We start from the raw sequence: 17,381 nt of genomic DNA, 5'->3' as shown, positions 1-17,381 counted from the left end.
TTAGCGTACTAATATGTGCGACGCGAGCATGTGGAATACCTGTGGCAATAATTTCCCGAGTACTTGCCACATTGCCACACTTCAAAGGGAAATAGGGTGCAGAGTTAATGAGAAAATACGACGCGATTAGTTTATCAGGAAGCTTCATTGGGCTGGGGGTCTATTAGATGAAGCCTGTCAGGACGAAGTATCAGAATCTCGTAAGGTGCTTAGTAGTTCGAATTTAAACGCTGCGGCATTTAGGTCAAAGCAGTTAGGTTTACATAGCTCTAATACAGAACCGTGAGTGCCGCACAAAAGATAAGGGAATTTGAATGTGGTTGTTGATTCGTGTTTTAAGCTTTGATCTTCTATCAATAAGCACCGAACTATTTTTATCATGATTTATGTTTTAGAGGCCTTATTTTTAAATTTAAAAACATATTCTTTAAAATGTTTATATTGGTTTTCTGTGTTTTCTTAGCTCGATTATCAATTGCTACAAGATGCAATACATCACAAGGTATACCATTAAGTCACTTTACTCCAATCGTTTCATTCTATAACGTGTATGAGCTGTTGTAATATAGGGGTAAACGGAACACCTTTAGCGCATAATATCCTGATTGTGTTTTAAGTAATTCCTAACGGTCTATGAAAGTCGTGAGAATACGGTTTTATAATTCTTTGAATGCTCTTTGTTTACTACCAAACGGGACGATAAAATATAATGAAAAGGTGTGCCATCTTCCCACACCTTACTATATTATAGAGAATTTAGCTATTTTGGAAATTGTTTTACCTCAATATAGGGCTATTCTATACTGTATGTAGAAAATTAGAAAGGCTCGCAATGTATCACAATGTATATTAACTCTATTACGGCCACACGTGAAAAGCACCAGTACGAAATGACATAATGAAAGTAATGTATAGGCGTTAACTCTATTTATTAAAAACCTATTGTTTGTTGTCCTGGTACCTATTTAACCTAAATGTTGGCTTAACTTGTTGTTTTGGTGGCAATATACAGATAATAAAACTTCTCGCTGTCAATGTGACATGATTTAACTTCCTACGTGTAACATGAAGCCCATTATAGTAACGAGGTGTTTGTTTTGTTTCCTTTTCATCGTGGTAGTTTTGGCTTGCATCTATCGGTTTAGCTTCCACGCTTCTATCGAATACTTTTACTCAATAACTAGTTTTTACCAACCGTGTATTTAACTTGTTTTTACTGCTTTATGCTTTCTCTTCGATAATTTAATTAATCTATTTTACATAAATCGATGAACTATACCATCTTAACACAACCAACTACACCATTTACAGTATGGACAGCCGACCACATCAATGTATTTGTTTATGACTTCGTTCCTCGCATATCATGGGAAGCTAGGCTGAACCCAGCCTGTGATGACGTCAGTAAGGGGAATCTCCCTGCGTATAACTTCACCGTAAACATGCTGCAGTTGGACAAAGGCCGGTTCGTTGGTTCGGTTGTGTGATGTTAGAAGCTAGGTGTCTAGGATGAAAATTTAAATGCAACTACCGTTCTGTACTAAACATTTGTAGGGTGGGGGAAGATGGGACACTCTTGATTCTATTTTCTTGTCCCATTTGTTAGTAAACAAAGAACATCCAATAAATTATAAAACCGCATCCTTACGATTGCCATGTAGTATGTTGTTTATTAAACAAAACTCGATTAGGATATATAGGTATGATGTGCTGAAGGTGTCCCGTCTTACCCCACACTACTATATTAGGATTTCTCACATGTTTTACACGATTTGTTAAGCGTAAGGAGTAAACATATGTATGTGTAGGGTTATATAAGTATGTGAAGATTAATGGACTATATTACCCCAACCTACTATACCATATACTGCAGAGCAGTTATAGTGTCTCATCATGCATGGATTTGAACCCACTAACCTTCAGCCTGTTTTATTTTAAAACCCTGATTTATATTCAGTGAATTTCCTGTACGTTCAGTTTCAAGAAATTCGTGTCTTTTTTCAGTGAGCTGGCTGATCAACACACGTGGGTGGCAGTGGATGGGTGCGAACACGTTAACGGTTTAAGCTGCGAATTTCAAATTTCTTTTCCAGATTATTCACTTGATTATACGCTGTGGGTGACGTCACAAGGAGTGAATACACACGTCACAAAGGATGACGTAGAAAGATCACAACTTATTGACGTCATGCCTGGAGGTAAATGGAGAGATATAGTAGGGTGGATTAAGATGGGACATGTTTCCTTTTCTTTTATCGTTCCGTTTCGGTACATATATTGGTATATAGCCAACGTATTAGCCTCGTCATAATCTTACGTGTAAGAATTTGTTGGTGTAATTTTAATCTAAGTAAATTTTAATCTTATTTGGATTATAGACAACCTGATGTTCAGTCCTCCACAATTCAATGTAAGCAGAGAATCAAACATCGCGTATCTTTCATTTATGGTCCCAATGGTCCCGTGGTCGAACAACTATACAATATCTGACTTTGGTTTCGACGAAGGATTCGAACTTGAATACTTTGTTCAATATTATGGATTGTCGAATGATGGGAAATCAATTATGGTAAGTGAAATATTCTGATTGGATAGTTTGAATCGAAATTGCCCAATTGGGGAACAGAGGCCACTTTTCAAATTATCGAGAGTAACGATAAAATAACAGATATGAGTATGATAAAAACATTGATAATAACGTAATGTTCCCACAGTAATACAAAAGAGAGCTAGGTTATATAGAGTATAGACTGCACATTAAGGAGGTTGGATTTTGGGTAGGACCACGGTTGTTTTAGGGTTAGAAATTTGCTACATTAATTTTTAATCATTTTTACAGATTGTCATAAAACAACACACATATATAGTAGGGTTGGGAAAGATGGGAAACCTTTTTCACATAATATTCAAATATCCTGATCGTGTTTTAGATATTTAACAAAAGTCTATAGGAGTCGTAAGAATACGGTTTTATAATTATTTCACAGTTCTCTATTTACTATAAAATGTGGCGAGAAAATAGAATGAAACGGTTTCCCGTCTTCCCTCACCTTACTATATTACTATACATATAGCCCAGACTCCATATAGCCCAGACACAAGCATACACACAGGAACTGCTTTCTACAAAGGGTAAACTATAATATACTACAATGGGGGTAGATGGGACACTTAAGCACATATTGCTAAATATTTCAAAAATCAAATCAGATGACGGTTTTTGGGTAATACCACGAATTAGTACCATCATTTCTTTATTACTTGACACCAATTTAATGAAATATAATAAAACACACGAAGAGTTATTTAACTAAAAAAAATGGCTTTACTATGATTTAGCGAGCATTAAAAAATAGCACCTTACTATTTCGCATTTTTTACCTGTTCAAAGTATACTGTTTCTATTTTACATATTTTTTTTTTATTTAAAAACAGTAATTAGCTTTGACGGGCGTTTTATAAAGTCGTGATAATACTGTCGAATAATTCTGTAACCTTATTTTCCTGATTATCATTAAATGGGAGTCCGTAAAATTAAAATTAAAAAAAAATCTCGTCTGACAAAGTGTCCCATCTTACCCATAACAAGTCCTGGTAAATTGTTTACCACGCGTAACTACCAACTCATATAACCGTTAGGCTGGTTCATGGAATTGCTTTCGGTTTGCTGCATTGCATTCAAACGTTTAATTATACTGTAGTTTCCATCAAAGGCGGATAAGACTTAAGTAGATTTAACAAAACCCTGTTTAACACCCATTGATATTCACAGGTAGCAAAACAACACAAGCGCATATTCGCTGAATCTGGAAATGAAACAATAATAACATCAGTAACAGATGACATGTACTTATGCGTTGCTATTCAATATCGTTGTAATGAATGGCTGGAAAATATTACAAGTAATTTCGCAGAGGTAATATACATATTCTTATATAGGGTTTATACAACGCCTGGCGTTATACCCACCACGCAAGGTAAAAACGTCATTTAAAGCCTATTTACATAATATAGGCGTGTATATCTTATAAAGATTTGGTATATAACACAAAGGGTTACTGGCCACGCCAAGATAAATTATTCACACTAAATTAACCATTATAAGTTATAATAACCGTTTATTATGCGTTTAATGTAGCTTGTAATATAGAGCCTCGCTTAATTGATATTAGGCTATTTCCTTGTTTATTCTGTATAAAAGTCGTCCTTATTTAACTGTGTGTGGAATTCAGTGAAGAAAAATACCATTTCCCGTCCCGTACGGAAGACTACTAACTCAATATAGATTCATATTACGTTCATCAAACTTATTTTTTCCAGCGCTGTATTCCACCGCTGAAAACTTCCAACAGAAATTCGGGATCCAGTATTCAAATTGTGTGAGTAGAAACTTACATAAGCCCTGGTGCCAATGCATTTATGTTGGTACATACAAGTACTTGTTATAGTGATGTGAATGCATGTTACTTCTTTTTTTCGTCCGCGAGTTATATAACATGCGGGTGTTTGGGGCACGTTAGTTGGCACCATAAAGATTCCTTTTCGTTTAACAGTTGTTCTTGTTCTATTTTACATTCTCTTCTTAGATCCTAAGCCTGAAATCTTTTGACTAAACTCAAATCATGATATAAATATGTTTTATACACGTCGTGCCCACTTCTAATTTATTTTCCTTATTATCATTACAGTTGGCTCGTCTTTTCCGGAGTGTTCTTTATTATAACGGTCCTGATCGTTGTGTGTTTATGTCGGAAAAATAAAAGCGCTCTCTTTGAATGGATGTTCAATATAAAACACATTAACATTAACCCCAGCTTATTTACAGAGGTAAGTTTGGTTTGTTTTCTTTCAGGAATATTTAAATTCAACTTGAATATATCGTATTAGATTTATCAGCCATGCTTTCTGGTTTATGCTTTTCTTGAAATACTGTTTTCCCATTTCGATACGAATATATTACGACACTCGCATATATTTTTTCTAATTGTAGCAAGTAGATCAATGGAAGGAACAAGAACTCCAGGAGTTTGATAAACACAACACAGAAGTTGCTGACGTATTTATTCCTGGGGTTTACTTCGAAGAACATGACGATCAACGGAAGATGGTGATAAAGTCACCATCTCAAAGAAGAGAAAATATCTACCAAGATGATAAAAAATTTCCCTCGAAAATTTTACCGTTTCCCGACCGGGAGTGCCTCCCGTACCTCAAGAAATATAGCCCTGTGGGTCATAGTTTCGAACATTCCAGTTGCTCAGAGGATGAGGAGGTTAGCTCATTTTTTTCTTTAACAAATGCATCTCGTCTGAGATTGCCAGAATCCTTCGGTCCTCATCATCAGGTGTTGGAATCTTATTCCCCAACAACCACATATGTCGCCATAAAAAGTTCTAATACAACAGAAGGATTACCTTCACTTGTTGCCGCCTACGAGAATTCTGAAGCCCGTTTGCTTTTAGACGCTGCTCCTTACGGCAACGATACACGCGAAAAATAAAAAAAGCATTTTGTTTGTGTTTATGATAAAGTGTTCAAGCTTCTTAAACGTTCCTTATGTCATTTTAATCGTTGTAATCAAGAGTAAAAAGTCAAAACTTCCGAATACTATCTGTTTTATTGTAAACAATTTTGGTTTTAAAGTACATTAAACAGGTGAACAAACAAAGTATAAAGTTACTCATCTAAATCCTCCTCGTGTGCGAGGTCGACTAACTCCTGTTCTTCCTCACTGAAGTTGTCTTGTTCCTCCTGGTTTAAAACCTCATCCAAACTTTGCTCTTTGCTCCTTTCCTCTTCGATTTGATCCGTGATCGCCTCTTTGACCAACTCCACCTCCTCTTTCAGTTTGTCATCCACCATCCCCGTTTTTTCCTCCGGAGCAAATATGTCTCCATCTTGATTTTCTCCTTCCACGAAATTTTGCTCCTCATCCCCACAATGATGCGAGTGATGATGATGATACGGATGATGAAGCCAACGGATGAATAATGTTTTGCTGGAAGGTAATAACATATCATAAGAATTTTTCTGCCATTTTTTAATGTTAATATAAAAGTCATTTAACGTTGAATGAAACCGGTATACAAATCTAAATATTTCATACCATATATAATACTTGGCAACTCTGGCCTATATTCCGGGAACCGCCATAATACCGTACTAATACAGAATCAAAGCATTCGACAATGCTTTATAGTAAAAACTTGATTTTAATATGCTACAGTTTCGTAAGGCCCACCCGTCGGTTATAAGACGAAGCGTTGTAAAACTAACTTTACGTTTTCCCCAAAAAGAGGAATTTTAGGTATTTAATTACGGTTGGTAGTAACAACAGCAGTGTATTATATATATCTGCAACTATACAGTTTATTAAAGCCACTCGCTAGTTATCGGCTAAATTCTCGACCTCTTAAAGCATAACCAATCGATCTATATTTAAACTTTTATGAAGTTTTAATGAAAAGCTGAAAATAAGTTACCATAAATTTTAGATCGTAGGACGTCAGCCGTAAAGAATAGAACAAATACATACTAGAAGATGTTTATCTGAGCGTTGGAAAATTTGAACGAGTTATTTATCTCACAGCAGCTTCCACTATAACCCGTCTTACACAAGCAGCCATGCCCTGTACTGCTACCGGTCGTTATCACAGCAAAGCTCCCGTTGTTGAGGCAGAGTCGGTTGCAGGTTTTCCATTGCTGATGTAGTACGTTTGCGATTTAGCGTAAATTGTTAAAAAAAACGTTTAATTCAAAGCTGATTGTCTGGAACAGACTTATTAGAATGAAAGACAATGAGTATGGCTCGTATGTTTGTAATATTGTCAATCCTAGTGGTCTAAATCGAAAACTTACGGTTCAGCGGGCAGAAGTTATGCCACAGGACCGTAATTAGCAGAGAGTTGCATAATGTTTGCTAAGGGCTTATGAACATGTGTAGGGAGCGGACGGACGTGCACAACAACCACCGACCAAATGTCATGTCCGGACCAAATCTGTGTCTGTTTTTATAGACAAAAATACGCCACTATGACCAGTTTACCTTCAACGCAGGACATAATGTCCCACCGTGTTTAGGATGTACTAGGATTGATCCATGTCGATAAGTAACTCCTCCTGCTCCACAAGTTTTCGAACATGGCCCCCATGGCTGCCAATTCCCAACCACGCAATTAACTAAAAAATATTTTATGCTTGTGTGTGTTTCTGTACAGCTGATGTAAAACTTTCGGTCTAGCAGCTTATAGTTTAACGTAAAATTAGCTTGCACGACTATGGGGTAAAGTGGATCAGTTATAGACTATAATATTTCATTTTTTTATAATCTTGGTTTACATTAGTTAACAACCTCTTTACTTGTATTTTTGTTGTATAATTGAGGACGTAGTGGCCATATTAATTCTTACATTATGTCATATTGTACTGTAACATATGTTATAGTATTATACTATTACAATGATATTATAACGGTTTTGTGAGTTGCCTTAAGTATCGCGTTAGTTTTTTATTACGTCACCCATGCGTTACAGAAAATATCTCAATTGACAATCGCTATATTCCCCAACGTCACAAACGGACGCAATCGTTTAACTTTGCTCTCTACCGCCGCGTGTTGATCCGTTATAGTTTTTTTCTAAAAATGGTGTGTTTTTTCTTGTCTTGGTATATATACCTTTTAAGGTTGAACAGTAAGTCGTGTCTTTAACTAAAACAAACCTGCGCTGATCCGTGGACAGCATAGTTTTATACCAGGCATTTCTTTGGTGTCAAACGCAGATTATACATTTTATAGTTTTATATTTACAGTTTTCAATCGAACGTATATAGTTCCACACGATGCGTTTCAATCATCAAGTCTTACCTGGACAAGGTTTAACATTACAAACCACTGCTGCAGGTTGAATGCATGTTCCACCGCAAGAGTTAGACCTGGTTTTGATATAAGTTCGTTTGCCTGGACCACATGTAGTGCTGCATGGGCCGAGCTTCCAAGCGCAGTTCACTCGAGTGCAAACTCTTCGGCGGCGGCGGCGACGGCGGCGTCTTTAAGGAAAACGTGTTTAAATTTATTTAGAATTCCTATGATAGGCTACATATGTGCCTAAATTGCGCGAATAAGTGAATGAAACTTATTTATCTTCAGGCGGCGGACGGCTACTGTCGTCATAACACAGGTGTTCTATTTCAGATACCTCGAGTACGCCTACGAGTTACCACGTGTTGAACTTTCTAAATATTAAAAAAAAAGTTACTTCAGTTTTAGCTTACACAACCAAACATAATGCACTGCAGCCCACCCGAAACTTGCATAAAGCAATCCATTACAGAAACATTACGGTTTAGGTAATTTTAAAAACTGTAGTCTGAACTTAAAGCTTAAAGTTAAACACAACGTTTTACGTTAACGATCTCACCTCCAACCATGTGTTTCAGTAAGTAAGCAGATAAACGCTACAAGAGCAAAGAGAAGCAAAAGCTTACGCGACATTGCCGGACTATTCCTTACAACGCTTAAACTGGAATGCAGCCAAACCAGATGTTACGGGATATTTTATGGTTGAGGATCTTGCTGGCAGTTCTGACAGGTTAGTCTATTGAGTATTGTGAATCAACCCAACCCACGTCAAAGTGGAAACCGTTGGTAACTTAAACTGTCAAAACAGGATGCAAGCCAAGGCTCGTCGCTGCTACCATTGTGGGCGTATGTGTCCTTGGGCAAGACACTTAACGGCAATTGCTCCAACCCAGTGGACGGGTTGTCCAAATTATCAGCCATACATAAAAAGATGAAAAAAATCCCAAAAAAAAATAAATAATCACCCACAAAGTAACATACATGGTAACTCGTAAGCTGGCACGAGGTGCACACCCGTGTTATAACGACTGTCGTTTTCCGGCCACGCGAGGATAAAGTAAGGTACATTCATTTATTCATTCATTCATTCATTCAAGCCAAACAAAAGCGGTATACAGGCGAGACAGAATCAAACGAAAATTTAAATATTTTGACAAAATTGACTTCGTCTTAGCATAGCCTACTGTATAGTAGTTTTTAAGTAGTTTTGATTTGATGCTTTGGTCTCATTCACCCACCACCAAATGCTGCAACACCGTTTGCCAACTAACATGTTTTATTTAATGGAATGTATATATAATAGTTTATTGCAAAAACCCATGATTGCTGTAATTTTTTTCTTCCTAAATCACTTAAGATGGTTTTAGGTTTAAAAGTATACGTCTATACAATAAATTTCCTATCCTAAAGTGTATATTTCATGAGCTATTTTAATTATATTTTTGTTTTAATTTTAAAATCGTATTTATACTCTAAAAAAGTAATCGCTTTGCCATGGTGTCGAGCACAAATCAGATTTCGGAAATGAAGCTGGTGACGTAGTTTTCTAACCCAAATTATTTTATATTTTAACCAAGTGTTCCAAAAGCTTCAAACGAAGTTGTATGAACGGATCAGCTTCTCTCAATGGAAAATTACCAAAGCATTAATCAATTGCCGACTGTAATTTGCAATGTGGTTGGTTGGAAACATCACGGGAAGTGATCAATTGAGACATCACGTGATCGTTTCAGTTAGATAGAAACAGATGAACAAAGTTGTTTTGACCAAGAATGGCTGGTGTGAAAACTGTCAGATTCAAACCTCTGATCCTCGGCTTACAAAATAAATGCGCAAACGTATAAACCTTAATACAACACTTATACGACAGTGTATATAACACAGGTGTTATGTTATATACACCTCGCGTCCGCTTACGAGTTGAATATGCCACGGTACCATCCTTGATCCTTCAGTTTAGTCAGACCATTGCCGCTCAAAAGGGGGGGTTGCAACAAACTTTGCCGAGAGTATACCAACTTTATACAAAGTACATATATTATAGTATTAACCATGAAGTATCGCGTACAATCTTAAGAGATTAAAATGGGTTGCAAGCAAACATTTTTTATGAAGCCCTGGTTTTAGATAACAAAACAAGTTTTGTTAACGTTTAAGTCCAATTTTAAAACAACTGTTATTTTATCAATGGTTCTAAATATTATAGTACGATGGGGGAAGATGGGACACCTTTTCATTCCATTTCCTCGTACATTTTGGTAGTAAACAAAAAACATTCAAAGAATTATAAAACCTTGTCCTCGCGACTTTCATAGACCGTAGTTAATTGTTTAAAACAGGATCAGGATATTTATATATTTTGTGCTAAAGGTGTCCCATCTTCCCCCACCCTACTATACTACTACTGTGGTCATATACGTCTTTTACCAGACACTCAACAATAATTGTTTCAACCTAGTGGTCACTTATAGCCATATTGGTAATCCAAAATGTCAACCTTACATAACAAATGATATTCTGAACACACAAAAGTGTATAGATAGTCATCAATACAATAATTCTAACACTACAGCATTAAACTACAGTATCCAATATTGGCTTTCTAATTTGACTTTTAAAGGAATTTTGTTTCAGCAATTCCAATTTCACCTTCAACTTGTGGATTTAGTGCTGTTGCCACAACAACCAGTCAACCAATCACTTCACCTGGTTATCCCAACAATTATCCAAACAATGTGAATTGCATTTGGACGATAACTGTCCCTGATGGATCGGGTGTGAGACTCATATAGCAACCATTAAACACTGAAAAGTTTCATGATTATTTTACAGTAGGTAAATTACCTATTCATACTTGCTTGTTGGAGTGTTTAACAATAAACAGACACCAAATTATAACTTTAGAACTTTAGCTGGCACCGAATATACGTAGGTTACATTCTTCCAGTGGCAAGACATGGTTAGCGTGCCTGTCCCCAGCCAAGAGTTTGCAGGTTCAAGACCAGATGTTGCTGCCATTGCAGGCAAGACACTTAAAAGGAATTGCCATTCTTTACGAATAAAAAGAAAATCCCAAAAATATATTTTCTTACTTTTTTCTTATTTTATTTTTCTATTTAAGGTTCTAGAAGGAGACACAGAGCGTGTACGTTTAAGTGGAAATGTTACACGCAGAATAATAGCATCTTCTGGGAGTAGTTTTACTGTCAAGTTCAACTCAGATAGAAGTGTTAGTGAGACTGGATTCAGTGCAACATTTAGGGTACGTTCTTATTTGAGATATCATTGTTTTATGTTTTGTAGGAATGATTAAATGTACATTTTTACCAACACTTGGTGAGTTAACAACTGTTATTATAAGGGGAGAGCTCTTGGCTTCTTTTAACAATATTATTTTACAGAGGTGGTGAAATGATCTTCCCTTCTTTTATTGCTGGCTAAAAACGAAGCATAAAAATATTTGCTAAAGTATAAATGTTTATAACATATTAAGTTAAATATAAACCCTGTGTACCACATAACATTTCATTTATATATACCATGTTAAATATATAACATGTCATGTCAAAATATAACATGTGTGTATTCATATACATCAGACACACCTGGCATGTTCACATACCTCATATTTAATGTCATTGTTTAGAGATAAACAAAATCAATAGAAAGTAAATTACAAAGTAGTTGTTTTTATTTTCACTCTTTCAAGAAAGGTGTCTTTATCCGAATACATTGATTGCAACTCTTACACATCGATCTCTAAATGAGAGATTCAAGTTCAGTTTCTTCTTTATCCTCATCCCATCTCATTCCTCCTCCTTCTCCCTCTCCTTCTTCTCCCTCTCCTCCTGCTCCCATTCCCCCACAAGAGTGAGAACGGTGGTGAGTTGGATTGTAAGGCTCCCATATCACATAGATGGTTTCACTGTAATGACAGAACCACACCAATGGGTATGAGGAATCACACTGTGTGCTTCATAATCGCCACACAACAGCAGACACTTTATGATTGACGTGTTAAGATAGGCACCACAAGCAGTTTAGAGTGGTAAAAGGTATTGTATTAAAAAGGTTTGGTTGCAAAATATGACTCACTAAATATTGATTGTTAAATCGATGTTGATTCCTGGTGGAACTTGGCAGCAAGATCCTGTGTAACCACCATGGCAAATGCAAGCGTGGCCAATTTTGTAAGGGGTTTGTATCAAAGAGTAGTTGCCACCGTTGTAGCATATATGGTTGCAGGGTTTTGACTCCTGAAAGAATCTTAATGTGACTTATTTATCCTTAAGTGGTTGGGCAGCAGTTTAATAACACAGGTGTTCGGTTTGGTTCCCCTGGTGCCCGCTTAGCCTAGGTTACCACGTAGGCCTATATGGATTGTTTGGGACAATTGCGTTAAGTGTCTTGACCAAGGACACACACGCCAATTTTGTAACATATCTATACTGGTGAGACATTACTTTCATAGAATGTCTGAGACAATCACATCTTCTTACCGAACGATTGCCTGAACAATTTCTGCCGCCATATAAAGCTTCAGTGACAACCGACTTTGTACGAGTTTTGACACCTCCTGCTCCGCATGTCTTTGAACAGTTGCTCCATGATGACCAAGTCGACAAAACGCAATGAACTAAGTAGAAAAAAACTCGTTCATATGGTATTGGTTTATTTTGTGTTCAAATGTGCAATACTCGGGCATTAATGGCTGGTTGCTGAATAATACGCCGAAAACAGATTCGTATCGTAATTGTTCACGTTTTAGGACATAATTGCCCTATCCTATATTTTCAAAATACACAGTCGCTAGATGACGCTAGTGGTTCAAAATATTATACCTGGAGAAGGTTTGATTTCGCAACAACTTCCATTGTGACCACCGACACACACGCAACCATTCGTTGAATAATTTCCACCGTTGTAACAAATCATATTGCAAGCTTTGGTTTCCTAGTGTAATTATAAGTTGGAAATCAGACGTCTTGAGTCGATATTACCAAGTATCTATACAGTGTTTAGATTTTAGTCAGCCTATAGATAAATTGTAAAAACTTCGACATCGCAACTCTCGTACAAGACACCCAACACAGTGGTCACTTATGATTTGTCTATATTGTTGATCATATAATACTAAAAGGTATGATGGGAAACCTCTAGTGCATAATATCAAAATACGCTGATCGTGTTTTGAACAGTTAACAACGGTAAATGGAAGTCGGTTTTATTCGAATGTTCCCTGTTTACTACCAAATTGAAAGAGAAATTGGAATAAAAATGTGTCCCATCTTTCCCCACCCGAATATACATTACAAAAATAGCCAAAAATAGGGGAACAAAACATCCATGCGATAAAGACTTTCGTTGCCCGCAACGCAATGATAAATAAGTTACATTCATTTAAATATTTCTACAAACCCGAAGTGCTGGACACACTGTGCCGTTATGTTTATGAGGCGTGACAATTGATCTGGTTCGAAACGATTCGCCCCCTCCACATGTCTTTGAACAATTGCTCCATGCCGACCAGGCGGATGTGACGCAATGTACTGATGACGTCAGCGGAAACAAAATTAGAGGTTAATTAAATCAAGATTAAAGTCTTTTATTCGTTGAATACTCTAGTACTGGCTGGGTTATATAGTAGGGTGTGGAAGATGGGACACTTTTTACACTTTGCTGTTTTCTTGTCCCATTTGGTAGCAAACAAAGAACATTCAAAGAATTATAAAGTCGCCTTCTTACGACTCCCATAGACCGTTGTTAATTGTTTAAAACACATTCAGGATATTTGGATATTGTGTGCTAAAAGTGTCTCATCTTACCCCTCGAAACTATACCGTATATGGATTCCGCTATCGAGAAAATCTTGACAAGTTTTAACCGCAAACGTCAAAATTGTGAGGATTGACATCTATAATATTTCCAACAAATTTAACTTCGACTTACTTCACTAACTTTCACGACAGGCATGACCATATATATATTTAAATGCGAATACGTTTAAACACCACCTTATTACTGTGCAATGTATCTATACCTTAAGGTACTTGTTAAACCATAAAAAATTGTGACATCACGTGATTATGAGGTCACGGAAATTTACGTCGCTTTGCTGACGTCATACCTGGTACCTTCCTTTGACAACATGCTCCAGCATATCCTGCATGGCATTTACAAGAGGAATGAGTGACGTTGTTGACAACATTTGAAGTGAAGTTGCCACTATTTAAACAGATTTCGTTGCAGGATTTCGTTTCCTGTTAATTTGACATCTGCTTATAACCAATATTTAGAGCGGAAGTATTGTTGCATACAGCACATGGTTTCCGCAAATTAAGTTTCCTACAATAAATTGCCACTTTGGCATAAGGTTTCTTGGTTGTACTTAACTTAATGTTCGCTATTTTAGGTGAGCAATTATAAGTATGAGCTTGCGCAGTTCTATTTGTGCAAATCTACGCGTGCGCAGTGGTTAGGACTATTCCGGGGTAAGTAGTTCATTCTGGCCTAAATGCGAAGACCCAACACTGCATGCGAGACCTAACTAGATTAGAAGGAAACCATGTAAAAAAATGTGTTTGACTAAATGGCCTAGAATATGTTTGACTGAATGGTTTTCTACAATAAATTGTGCACACTGTAGCCTTCGCCATTTTGTTATCGGGTTTGTGGGTTCTACGTAACTCAGTAGGTGCGCGGTTTTATAGTAGGGTGGCAGAGAACTCGGGCAAAAACCAGCCTTTTTAATACTTATTTTATGAATACATATTTGATAGACAAAAACCAATATCAGTGTTTTTCGACAGCATTCCCACGGCCCAACAAAGTGCGTGGCAAAAGCGGTTACTGTTGTTAAGTATCAAAATGGGGTAATGGATCATCCTGATCTTAATCCCAGGTCCTATGACCTGCGGGACCTCGCCCACGCATAACAAAAGAAAAACATTCAATGTGTTAGAAGTTAAGAAAGTGTTAGATTAAAATACAAAGTTTTTGTTGACACGTTTACTGCGTATTTACCCCTATCGTGTCGTTTTACTGGTAATTTTATACATTCAGTTGGATTTACTAATTTGATCTTCGCCAAAGCATCGAAAGAGACAATAAAACATATAAACCACCCACCCTAAGTGCACCCGTACAGTTTCTTCCTCCGTGTTGAGAATGCGTGACAACCGACCTTGTACGAACTGCCACACCTCCAGCCCCGCATGTCTTCGAACACGTTCCCCAAGTCGACCAAGCGGACATGGCGCAATGAACTTGTGAAGTCAAAAAAAAAATGTTTGTTAAAAATTTCGAGTTAAAATGGCGTTGATACTTAAAATCGAAGAACTGATGACGTCACGATAATAAAGACTGACGTCACGATGACGTACCTGGAGGTGGTGTTTGACAGCAAGTACCAGTATAACTACCAACACAAACACATCTTCCGCCAGTAAATGTCCCGTTGTTCATACAAACTTGGTTGCAAGCTTTTGATTCCTGGAGATAAATGAAACCGAGGTTAGAACGCTCGCATCGTATCCATAAGCTATAGATGCCCGTTGCATGCTGCCATTCGGGACGTGTGCGCCCTTCGAAAATACACTTATATGGCCATTGCTCCAACCCAGTAGGCACTATTGGGTGTATAAAATTTCACCATATTCAAAAAATCTTGAACAAAAAGGAAGGTACATAAAGTTAAACTCACATGGTATAAGTTCTAATAAAGCAACGCCAGCAGATGATAAATAAATAAATAAATAACATTTGTTTAAACACAGTAGTATGCTTGAATTCGTACCAGCACAAGGAAAAAATACAGTATTAGTTTAAAGCTAAGTTTTCTATGTACCGTTAGTGACGGGCATGCAGTGCCACCATGTTGGGCAGCGGTCGTGACAGTCCTTGTACGAATTTCTACACCTCCCGCTCCGCATGTCTTTGAACACGTACCCCACGATGACCACGCGGATGTCACGCAATTAACTGGAGTTGTGAAAATAAGATATTTTCATTATAAACGCAACAGTCCATACGTATTGCGATTTTTATCTAAAAAATTAAATCTATCTGCCTATGATGTTGGATGTTGAAATCCAAGGCAGTGACGTATGCAGTACGCGTAAAAGAACAAGGGTATAGTATTGGATTGAATTAATGGATTTAACTTAACTGCCTTACCATCACGTGGCCAGAAATGACAGTTATTATAACACGCTGTTTCATACACCTCGTGCCAGCTTGCGAGTTACCATGAATTTAACTTTGTTGCCGTTAAGTGTTTTGCCCCAAAGTTTGATGAATACCAATAATAATGTAAATATTATTTTAGCATTAAGCGTGTTTTAACTGTTGTTTTGTCGCTATATCCTCTCTTTCGATTAAGATATTTCTAAATCTTCGCTACCGTTATCGAAGAGACAACTAAAGTATTATATTATTTAAGTCTCGCGGCAAGCAGACGAAAAGTTGTATAGAAATGTACGTTGTTTTTCCATTCGAATGGTTGATATATAGTAGGGTGGGGGAAGATGGGACACCTTTTCATTCTATTTTCTCTTCCAATTTGGTAGTAAACAAACATTCAACAATTTTTAAAAAAAACTTTATCCTCACTACTAAACATTCAACAATTTTTAAAAAAAACTTTATCCCCCCTACTTACTTGGGCACGCCCTAAGGTTACAAGCCACTGCTGCAGGTTGAACACATGAGCCGCCACACGAGTTTACTCTTGTTTTAACATATGTTTTTGTCCCGGGTCCACACGTAGTACTGCAAGTACCAAGTCTCCAGGCACAATTAACAGCCGTACAAGCTCGACGGCGTCGACGCCTCCTGAAATGTTCAATGAATGGTTGGCATATCGCAAACGGTTCGATAGTTATAGCGCGCCCGCTTTTGGCCAAGAGGTTACGGATTCAGACATACAAAAATATAACAAAATAAAAGAATATAAAACTCTCAAAGTTACGTATAATGGTTGCTCGTAATCCGGCACGATGTGTATGAAACAGAACACCGCCTGTGTTGTACAGACTGTCGTTGCCCGCCCGCTTGAATAAATAGAAACACTCGTTTAATTGTTTATTTAAATTATTTGAAATATCCGGCCTTTTGAGCAATAAATACGTGCTTGGTTAAATAATAGTTAAACAGTTTTTCATTTTAGAAAAATCATAATTTTTCATTTGCAATATCATAAAACTTTAATTTTAATATTTTATTATAAATCGTATATTCATATTTTAAGTTAACTATATTTATTAACAACAAAAGAATTACCTTCTCCACGCTTCCCCCTGAATAACCAGAAACAAAAGAACAAACAGAATAAGAAACCCCTTTCCCTTCATATTCTATCAGTATACAGCTTACGTTCCACAAATTAGCCGCAACTCTGCTTGTGTTTATTGGACGTTAGCAATAATGAAGTAAACATCAACATATGGGTTTTAGTTTTAGACTTAATAGGAAGCACGTAAAAGGAAACCCTGCGTGGGATCCTTGAAACCGAAATTTCGTTACC

At 37.0% G+C, this 17,381-nt stretch overlaps 3 protein-coding genes across 3 annotated transcripts; 1 reads left to right on the top strand and 2 right to left on the bottom strand.

Moving 5' to 3' along the window:
- Positions 1-300: 300 nt before the first annotated feature.
- Positions 301-5,605, top strand: LOC149729324 (uncharacterized). Its single transcript, XM_089885961.1, has 8 exons — positions 301-502; positions 1,312-1,465; positions 2,005-2,198; positions 2,379-2,569; positions 3,773-3,916; positions 4,321-4,379; positions 4,689-4,827; positions 4,991-5,605. The coding sequence occupies exons 1-8, from the start codon at positions 433-435 to the stop codon at positions 5,498-5,500; spliced, it is 1,461 nt and encodes a 486-aa protein (XP_089742087.1). The 5' UTR covers positions 301-432; the 3' UTR covers positions 5,501-5,605.
- LOC149729323 (uncharacterized) lies at positions 5,599-8,577 on the bottom strand. Its single transcript, XM_089885969.1, has 5 exons — positions 8,418-8,577; positions 7,865-8,046; positions 7,046-7,179; positions 6,536-6,702; positions 5,599-5,998 (listed from the first exon to the last, which is right to left on the bottom strand). Exons 1-5 carry the CDS (start codon positions 8,489-8,491, stop codon positions 5,677-5,679), a joined length of 879 nt encoding a protein of 292 aa, XP_089742095.1. The 5' UTR covers positions 8,492-8,577; the 3' UTR covers positions 5,599-5,676.
- A 2,954-nt stretch (positions 8,578-11,531) lies between these two features.
- LOC149729322 (spondin-1-like) lies at positions 11,532-17,297 on the bottom strand. Its single transcript, XM_089885959.1, has 11 exons — positions 17,138-17,297; positions 16,518-16,690; positions 15,705-15,838; positions 15,241-15,349; positions 14,987-15,123; positions 13,986-14,118; positions 13,277-13,407; positions 12,700-12,811; positions 12,358-12,494; positions 11,954-12,114; positions 11,532-11,783 (listed from the first exon to the last, which is right to left on the bottom strand). The coding sequence occupies exons 1-11, from the start codon at positions 17,206-17,208 to the stop codon at positions 11,618-11,620; spliced, it is 1,464 nt and encodes a 487-aa protein (XP_089742085.1). The 5' UTR covers positions 17,209-17,297; the 3' UTR covers positions 11,532-11,617.
- Positions 17,298-17,381: the final 84 nt, after the last annotated feature.

Source organism: Ciona robusta, chromosome 10, assembly GCF_009617815.1.
Source record: "Ciona robusta chromosome 10, ASM961781v2".
Lineage (NCBI taxonomy): Eukaryota > Metazoa > Chordata > Ascidiacea > Phlebobranchia > Cionidae > Ciona > Ciona robusta.
Note: the sequence above shows the minus strand (reverse complement) of the source record. Positions and strands in the feature narration are given on the sequence as shown.

Bases quoted from the DNA above. Each gene is read 5' to 3' on its own strand.
- LOC149729324 (XM_089885961.1), top strand. From the start codon at position 433: ATGTTTATATTGGTTTTCTGTGTTTTCTTAGCTCGATTATCAATTGCT. The intron at 1,466-2,004 runs GTTCGTTGGTTC...GTCTTTTTTCAG, and splicing joins CTGCAGTTGGACAAAGGCCG to TGAGCTGGCTGATCAACACA. The intron at 3,917-4,320 runs GTAATATACATA...TATTTTTTCCAG, and splicing joins TTACAAGTAATTTCGCAGAG to CGCTGTATTCCACCGCTGAA.
- LOC149729323 (XM_089885969.1), bottom strand. From the start codon at position 8,491: ATGTCGCGTAAGCTTTTGCTTCTCTTTGCTCTTGTAGCGTTTATCTGC. The intron at 6,703-7,045 runs GTAAACTGGTCA...GTACTACATCAG, and splicing joins CATTATGTCCTGCGTTGAAG to CAATGGAAAACCTGCAACCG. The intron at 5,999-6,535 runs GTATGTATTTGT...ATTACCTTCCAG, and splicing joins GCTCAGATAAACATCTTCTA to CAAAACATTATTCATCCGTT.
- LOC149729322 (XM_089885959.1), bottom strand. From the start codon at position 17,208: ATGAAGGGAAAGGGGTTTCTTATTCTGTTTGTTCTTTTGTTTCTGGTT. The intron at 16,691-17,137 runs GTAATTCTTTTG...TGAACATTTCAG, and splicing joins CAGGGGGAAGCGTGGAGAAG to GAGGCGTCGACGCCGTCGAG. The intron at 11,784-11,953 runs GTGAGTCATATT...CTGTCATTACAG, and splicing joins GATTTAACAATCAATATTTA to TGAAACCATCTATGTGATAT.